This window comes from Aquarana catesbeiana, linkage group LG10 (genome assembly GCF_042186555.1).
Source record: "Aquarana catesbeiana isolate 2022-GZ linkage group LG10, ASM4218655v1, whole genome shotgun sequence".
Taxonomy (NCBI): domain Eukaryota; kingdom Metazoa; phylum Chordata; class Amphibia; order Anura; family Ranidae; genus Aquarana; species Aquarana catesbeiana.
This window is the reverse complement of record NC_133333.1, coordinates 51,210,808-51,219,837: the sequence shown is the minus strand read 5'-3', so window position 1 is coordinate 51,219,837 and position 9,030 is coordinate 51,210,808. Positions and strand designations below refer to the sequence as shown.

Sequence of the window (9,030 nt, the reverse complement as noted above, 5' to 3'; positions counted from 1 at the left end):
ACATCCTGGTGCTCAGTGACAAATGAATCGGTCTGTCTAGAGATGTGACCAACTTGTCCTACGGCAACAGAATGTTGTGTTGCAGCAGTCTGGAGTAAAACTGGGCAAGTTAAACTGTCTTGATTGAGGCTACCTTGTTGAAGCCGAGCTGACAGGAGGGTTTTCCCTTACACCTCTTCTCCTGTTTTTCCCAAAGGGCACGGAGTGTCACGGGTGATACCAGAGGGAACCGAAGGGCTACAATCCTCGGTAATGGCGACACCCGAGCTGGCAGTTGAGACGGACACTGGAATGTCCTAGGGTGGGAGATGGGGTGCTGGTACCACTTGTTCCGGCCTCGCAGCTGCTGTAGAAAGCTCAGAGTGAACGGTGGCACTGACACTTCCACTACGGTCCCTGTAGGATCACCAGATGAGATGGGTTCCGATGGGGAAGAATCCGCCCAGGCAGAGACAGGCCTACCAGAGTCAGCAGCAGCGGTGTTGGATGTGGTTCCCTCTACAGTGGCGTACCCGCGGGCCCAATCCGCCTTAATCACCTGTGATGGTAGTAGCGGTCTGGCAGACGCCAGTAGTAGTTCTCCACAGTGGTAGCACCAACTCTAAGGGCGCAGGAATACAGCAAAGCTGGCACATCGTCGGCAAACAATCCCCATGGCTGCGGAGCTTTGAGAGATGTACAATGCTATCTCCCCTCTAGGCACCATCTGAATACCCGTATCAGTAAACATCTCTCTGGAGGCAAAGAAACTGGCAACCTCCCGTGGATCATATTCTGCCGATATAGGGTGAGAGGTCTCAAACCTAGGAGCTCTCGGATATGCCATGTTTCCCTTGCAGCCACGAGGTTTGAGCATGTGGACCCAAGATGGTGACACAAGCAACCATGAGTTCTCCTCTGAAGAGCGAGGGCTCCCCCCCTCCTAACGGATTGGTGCAGATACTTTCTGGAAACTTCAGTGCCCGCCTCTTTTACCTTGCGGCACGCAAAAACTTTAATGGAAGCCATTTTAACCCTTGCAGCACTGGCGTAAAGTGTCAAAAGACCAGGCTGATACTCTCCCATGAGCAATGAGACATGCTGGTTCTTCCCCACATTGTTGGAATGACCAATAACACAGTCTATACAAAGTAAAGATGTTACTTGCCACTTTCCCACGGAGCCAGACGAAATCCTGATGTAGCTGTATCCGGTTGCTATGGGCGACTGCTATAGGAATACTGCCTTTGCCCCACGTTGGGCGCCAAATGTAGCATAGTCCCGGGCCCCTTTAGGCCTAATGGTGACCTCCAGAGTTAGGGAGAGCTGACATCCTTCAGTGTAGAATGGGTTACAAGGCATGGTGGGTGTAATGCAAGATGAACAGGTGGGCGCCAGACACTTTTTGAATGCAAAGAGATGTATTGTCTCTTAAACAGAACTGTGGGAGAGAGGGTTAGGGTCAGGATACTCTTAGGTAGAGGCAAAGATAATTGGCAGACTCTGAGACTTCTATAGGTAGACAGCTATACAGGTGAAGGCCTCCAGCCGGACACCACTTCTGTATAGGTAGGACCGCTGTCTCCTATTGCAACCATCTTGTAGAAGTTACTAACGGCAATTGTATTCAAATATTTACAACACAAAATGTTATCAGCTTATCCCACAATCACTCACTGTGGGTCTACACTCAGCGAGCTCCCAGTCTTTCACTAGACTTCGGATCCACTAGCCACTGGATCCTCTGAGCTCTTCCACTTTTAGCATTCAGTATCTTCCTCAAGCGTCACCCCGCTTTCCTACTGGGTCCCTGGCTTGGCATTCACAGATACTCCTCAAGCGTCATCTCTGCTGCCTCAACTGGGTCCCTGATTTAGCACTTACTGAAGTTTTCCCACTTCTTCACCGTCTCCGGCTGGCGACAAGTCTGTTCTGGTACTGGCCTCAGCTTACTCACAGCGGTCTCCGGGAACAAGGTGGATCTGCGACAGCTTCCCCTCTACCTCTGACCATGACTGGTTCCCCAGCCGGCGGAACCATTACTTCTGGTTGGACTACAAGCCTTCAGTCCCAACCCTACGCTGCTTTTCCTGCTTCTGAATAGGCCCTCAGACAGCCTAGCAGCCAGATGTCCCCGGCATAGGCCTTAGGTTTCTGGCCTAGCAGCCCAGGGCAAAACAACAGAGACAGCTGTCCAGATGGCACAGAACCCCGATCACCTGACTCCACCCAAATAAATAGGCTCTCCCAGCAGGCTAAGGAACCCAATATAATCCCTGCCCATTGGCTGGGACACCCCATTCATTCCTAATCTGTCCTTACTATGCTCTTGTCTAATCTAATGTCACCAGCTACAATGCCACCTAGTGACAGAAGAGAGAAGTGAAGCAATTCCAGAATTAGGAGGAAACCAATTGAGCTCCTAACAATTGGCCAAGGCAACTATCGCCTGGCAACTAAATTTGATAGCAGTCCTGACTAAAATTCAGGGTGCTACATGTATATAGTGCAGGAGTGTGTAATGTATGTTGGATGGGGGGGTTGGAAGGGTTGTGCTGGGGGGGGGGGATTTGTGCTGGGAGGGTGATCTGGGTGAGGAGGTTGTGCTAGAAGGGGGAATTTGGTTGAGTTGTGCTAGGAGGGGAGCGCGCAAAAAAGCGCATGCGCTCAGATGCACCTCCTGGTGCGAATGAGCCCTCAGACTGGTGTGCCCCAAGATTGTTTGTGATTCTAAAGGGTGACTTGGCTAAAAAACACTGGTTTAGATATACACTGAAATAGATATACACTAATATAGATACTGGTATAGGTACTAGGGATGGTGGTGTATTTTGGCGGTAATGTAAGATGGTTGCCCAACCTCCCAAGTGCTTTGAAGGGACAAAACTAATTTATCCTGCTCAGTTTGGGTGGGCTTTAGGGAACAGATGCTACATTTGGGCAGCACAGAGGTTTAGTGGTTAGCACTTCTGCCTTGCAGCGTTGGGATCCTTGGTTCAAATCCTGACCAGGACACTACCTGCATGGAATTTGTTCTTGTGCTTTTGTGGGTTTCCTCCGAGTGCTCTGGTTTCCTCCCACAATCCTAAGACATGCTGGTAGGTTATTTGGCTCAATTTAGTGTGCCCAAGATGGCTGCCTTACCTCTGAAGGGCTTTGAGTAGACATAACTGATTTACTCTGCTAAGTGGGGGTGGGCCTTAGAGAACAGGTGCTACATATGGGCAGCACAGAGACTTAAAGTGATTTTTCACTCTAGGAACAAAACACTGTAGCTGCTGACTTTAAAAACAATAAAGAACACGTACCTGTTCAAGGATCCAGCGCCATCCTCACCCAAGCCAGTTCTTCACTGATCTTTGGTCCCCGGTGCTGGGCAGTCGGCCGTGACTCTTTACAACTTTACTGCACATGCAAGAGCCGTGCTGCGCTCTGTGGATGGTCACAGCTTCCAGAAAGCTGCAGGGAGGGGGGAGGAGAACTTCCGGTGGAACCGTCGCGGTGATCCGACCAGAAGTGGGAGCAGGTACTTGTCAAAACCAGGTGCCCGCTTCCCTGCCAAAAAAAAACCCCAAAAACTGTATAAAAGGTAGAAGAGGAGGCGGAAAAGCGGAACTTTTGGATAAAGTTCCACTTTAAGTGGCTGTTATTTAAAAAAATAAATAAAAAATAACAAACATGTTATACTTGCCTGCTCTCTATAATAGTTTTGCATAGAGCAGCCCTAATGCTCCCCTTCTTGGGTTGCCTGCCGGCGCTCCTGGCTCCTCCCCCTTGCCGAGTGCACCGCATAGCAAGCCGATTGCTATGCGGTTCATTCAAGTACAGAGCACGGCTCGGCCCAGCCCCCTGCTGTCTGCTCACTGGCTGTGAGCAGACAGCAGAAAGGGATGGTCGGCACTCAGGATGACATCCAAAATAGTATTCCTTTATTAAATACATGTACAGGGCTGTAAAACAGCCTACGTGTTTCGGACGTTAGTCCTTAGTCATGGCTAAGGACTAACGTCCGAAACGCGTAAGCAGTCCATCTCCTGTATCATGTCTGCAATCTCTGACCATCTTCTGTATTATGTCTGCAGTCTCCATAATACAGGAGATGGTCAGAGACTGCAGACATGATACAGGAGATGGTCAGAGACTGCAGACATAATACAGGAGATGGTCAGAGATTGCAGACTTGATACAGGAGATGGTCAGAGACTGAGGACATGATACAAGAGATGGTCAGAGACTGCAGACATAATATAGGTACTGTGAATGGTGTGGTGATCGATTCCCCCCAATCTCTGTAGAGGGGGAGATGTTGCAGATCAGTGTACAGCACTAGGACCCAGGGGAGAATGTCCTCTCTCCCCCTCTAGAATACATCTATTCTGTGTGATACCTGTCCCCTCCCCCCTCCTCTGAGTACAGGCCAGACCCGGACTACTCTGTCCCCCCCCCAGATGCTCACTCACATCAGCAGCAATGTCCCGATGCACACAGGTCCCCTCATATTACCGGACAGTCAGCTCAGCAGTGTCCCAGTCCTCACAGCAAGTCCCCTCCCTCCCCTTCTAAGTCAGTAAGAAGGCAGGAAGTACATCACATGAGGGGGAGGTGGAGCAGCTATGAAGGAGGAAGTTATATCTTCCTCCTCTGAATGGAGTCCTGCAAGCACCTTATTGGTTGCTAAGATACTAGCAACCAATCGTTTTGACAGGCGGGACTAGGGAAACAACAGGGGGAAGCCAGTATACTTACTGCGCATGCGCTATGCATTGGAAGTGACGTTCCGTCACAACACCGCGGCGGCCATCTTGCTACACCCTGCACTGGTCCTCAGTAAACCTGCAGTCAGAAGGCGGCAGCAGACATCTTTTTACACCTACCCAAGTCTTGTATTTCACACTTATGTTTACCAGTAAACGGAGCTTACATCATGAAATGCAGTATTTGGAAATCCGTGACACTGTTTTGATGATGAATTTTAAAAGCAGCGGCAAGCCTGCTGATCTCACAGGTTTGCTAATCTGATAGAACACAGCTGCTTTTAAAATTCAACATCAAAACAGTTTGACAGATTACAAAATACTGTCACTATATAAACTCAGTTTACTGATAAAAATAAGTGTGAAAAGCAGAAGACTTGGGTTAGTGTAAAAAGATGTCCCCTGCCGCCACCAAGATGGCCGTCACGGTATAGTGAATGATGGAATGTCACTTCCGTTACCTAATCTGACGGGTCACAGATTCTGTTCCATCAGATTAGGTGACCTGTCAGATTTGGTAATGGATGTTACCAACAAAAATTGCATACTGCGCATGCGCAATGCGTTCCAGCATGGCCGCTATGCGTTCCAATAGGTTTCTTATTCTGACAAAACACGAAGGCGGCAGCAGACATCTTGTTACACCCACACAAGTCGATATGCCGCTTAGTAACCCCATAGCCCCCAACTGTCCCTGATTTGGAGCAATGTCCCTCATTCCTCCTCATTTGTCACTCATTTTGGTCTGATCTATATAGTTGTATATAAAATGCACTTTTTAGCTTTCAGAAAGTGTTTCCAGTCCTAAACTTTTCATCCAGTTTCGAAATTGCTGCATTTGTAAATTCCAAAAGCGAATATAAAGGAATAGTAGTGGTAAAAAAAAAGCAGTTGTGGGTTTAACTAATCATTTTTTGGTATAATTCTCCTCTAAGGGGGAGTGGTAGGGGGTGTGTCCTATGACTACATATTTTTGCTATTAGGTGTCCCTCATTCCCATCTCAAAAAGTTGGGAGGTATGTAACCCAACACCCCCTGGGGTTGCTGTGACATAGCAATCCCAGGAGGCACCTGGGGCCCAGCCTAGGCCAGAAACCCAGAAAGAAGTAAAATGGTAAAAATAAGGAAAATGTAAGCATTTTTGTAAGAGGGAGTAGAGTTGCCATCTTCTCTTCAAGCAAATCCGAACACTTTAGCGGCACACAGTAATTTTTTTTTTTTTAGTATACACTATAAGATTGTAACAGACCTGGGACACCTTTGGGCACTCCCAAAGAGAATAGTAATGGGGCGCACATGGTGCCCCTCACCCTCCTGTCAGGCTGGGTTCACACATGTCATAGTTGCCAAGATTGCAAAAAAAATATGTGGGACACTTTTTTGGCTGTAGGCGTTGCCGTACAATAATTAGGGGGCAGGGCATTCGTTTGTAGGCACGGCTTAGTAAAAAAATCAGAAGTGCGGCGCGCTGAGCAGGCCGTGGCGAAAAATGGGTGTGGCTTATGTGGACAAGTGGGCGTGGCTTACATGGGCGTGGCTCAAGAGGGTGTGGTTAGAGTCTGGGATGAATGAGGGATTGAGAGGGAAAGGGGAGAGGAGAATGACGGGACAGCAGCCCCAGATCCTACACAATAGAAATATGTGTATTCTAGAAAGTTTAACAATCAGCATATAAAGATACTCCAAACGCCTGGTGTTAGCTCTTCAATCATCCCAGCACCATGGTTGTTATGGTGTCAGGATGACTGAAGCGCATTATTTCTATTATTCATTCAACTCACCATAATGCTGAATCAGTGGGATCCCTGAGCGTGTCACTAGCCACGTCGCCTGCCACCAGCAGAGTCTGTCCTTGCATCAGGTGCCCCGGGCAGAGTCTGTCCTTGCATCAGGTGCCACCAGCAGAGTCTGTCCTTGCATCAGGTGCCCCCGGCAGAGTCTGTCCTTGCATCAGGTGCCCCCGGCAGAGTCTGTCTTTGAATCAGGTGCCCCCGGCAGAGTCTGTATAGACCCCCTCAGTGCAGACCCCCTCCATCAGTGCAGATCCCCTCCATCAGTGCAGACCCCCCCTCAGTGCAGACCCCCTCTATTAGTGCAGCCCCCCCCCCTCTATTAGTGCAGACCCCCCTCAATTAGTGCAGCACCCTCTATTAGTGCAGCCCCCCCTCAGTGCAGGAGCGGCCGGCCGGTGTTCTGCCGAGAAAGTTCCCCTCGGCAAGTAAGGACCCCCTGTACTGCGCAGGCGCAGCGCTTGCGCAGTACGGGGCTAGGGGAACTTTTCGGCTAGACACTGCGACAGTGGCGCCATGTCTTCTGCTTCAGTGGAGAGGGGAGGGGCCGTGCAGCTAAAGAAGCCACTTCATTGGCTGCACGGATCGAGCCCCCTTCCTCTCTCCACTGACTTACTCAACACTAGGGGGAAGATAGAGCGGCGGCGCTGGCTGCCATTTTGCTGGAGCCAGCTGCTCCAAAAAGAAAAAAAACAACATTCCCGATTTTCCTTAGGGAAAATCCCGATTCGGGACAGCCTCCAATCAGGACGAGGGTCCCTAAATCGGGATTGTCCCGGGAAAATCTGGACTGTTGGCAACTATGACATGTGCTGTGCGAGTTGAAGTTCAGGTTTCCCTACGAAGAGAAAACTCAGTTGTTCAGTGTTTCATGTCAGTTTTTGATCAGTATCAGCTCAGGATTGCTTTAGTTTTTTTTCCTTTTCACAAGGGAACACATCTGTGAATCAGATGCGTGCCCATAGAAGATAATGGGCCTGAATTTGCACCTGAGCTGGACCGCACTGCCTAGAAAACGCACACGTTTTTTGTGCAATGCGGATTGCGAATGCACCGCAGATATGTGAACCAGCCCCATTAAAATGAATGTATTTTGAAACGTCCTGCGAATTGGATGCGGTGTAAGCCGCATCTAATTGGCATAGGTGTGAACGGAGCCTCAGGCCTTGTTCTGGGCCATATTCCTGTCTGAATAATGTGTCCGGGTTTCAGGTGGACTGAAACCCGGACACATGATTCAAAACCTGGACTGTCCAGGTGAATCCCGGACAGGTGGCAACCCTAGGGAGGAGATTGAATAAGAAATTGTTATTTGTTTGAGTTTACTTCTGTTTAAAACTGCTGCAGGTATGTGCAGAGGCCCCTGGGTGTCTGTATTTATCACTATATATACCAAATGACATTAGCAGGTATGGAGTCTCTTTAAAGCATGTTCAGCTTTGATATTTCTGTATTGTTTTGCTTTCTTGCCTTTTAATAATATTATTTCTATCGAAAAAAAATCAGTTCCAGACAGGAGTAGTTGAAGGTCGATTATAGATGCAGCAACAGCAGCTAACCAGCCCAGCTATTTTCTTTCTGATTGGTCAGTCGCACCGAGGCTTGACTCGCAAGGTTCTCCCTTCCTTTACTATGCCATTCACATGGCATTCTGTACTTTGCTCCTTGACTTCCTAACCTATGCCAGCAATTAACACGAATTTTCAGTTTGCAAAGGTGTTAATTAAGTTGATGAAAGATTTCGACACAGGAATAGTAGCGAGGAAAAAAAAATAATGAAAATCTCGACCCTCCCACTGTTGGTTTGGTACAGTCCACCGGGCGACTGATGCGCATGCGCTGTGTAATTTCCGTCTTGGACCGTCATGGCGTCCTGTATGGTGGGATGCAGTAACCTTAATACATGGTCTTTATCTGGAAGGACAATGGCCCGGTTGTTGGGGCACGGTGTGCTTCTTTCTCTCGTTGTCTCCTTATTACTCCCGGCTGGTACTCGGGCTAATGTGTGCAGAGTAAAGGTAAGGGGCTGTCAATGACTGGATAGCTCTATACTGTCCCCGGGAGGTATATAGCGGTGTCTGGGCTCTATACTGTCCCCGGGAGGTATATAGCGGTGTCTGGGCTCTATACTGGACCCTGGAGGTATATAGCGGTGTCTGGGCTCTATACTGTCCCCGGGAGGTATATAGCGGTGTCTGGGCTCTATACTGGACCCGGTAGGTATATAGCGGTGTCTGGGCTCTATACTGGACCCGGTAGGTATATAGCGGTGTCTGGGCTCTATACTGGACCCGGTAGGTATATAACGGTGTCTGGGCTTTATACTGGACCCGGGAGGTATATAGCGGTGTCTGGGCTCTATACTGTCCCCGGGAGGTATATAGCGGTGTCTGGGCTCTATACTGTCCCCGGGAGGTATATAGCAGTGTCTGGGCTCTATACTGGACCCGGTAGGTATATAGCGGTGTCTGGGCTTTATACTGGACCCGGTAGGTATATAGCGGTGT

The 9,030-nt window shown here is 49.1% G+C and overlaps 1 protein-coding gene across 2 annotated transcripts in view; it reads left to right on the top strand.

The window, feature by feature from the left end:
* Positions 1 to 8,336: 8,336 nt before the first annotated feature.
* EMC10 (ER membrane protein complex subunit 10) overlaps positions 8,337 to 9,030 on the top strand; it is a 28,016-nt gene continuing 27,322 nt past the window's right edge. The window contains exon 1 of one of the 2 annotated variants that reach the window (XM_073602162.1): positions 8,337 to 8,541. In XM_073602162.1, the coding sequence (XP_073458263.1) occupies positions 8,389 to 8,541 (153 nt within the window). In that variant the 5' untranslated portion in view covers positions 8,337 to 8,388. The remainder of the gene's footprint in view (positions 8,542 to 9,030) is intronic. The other variant, XM_073602161.1, reaches the window with a different exon arrangement.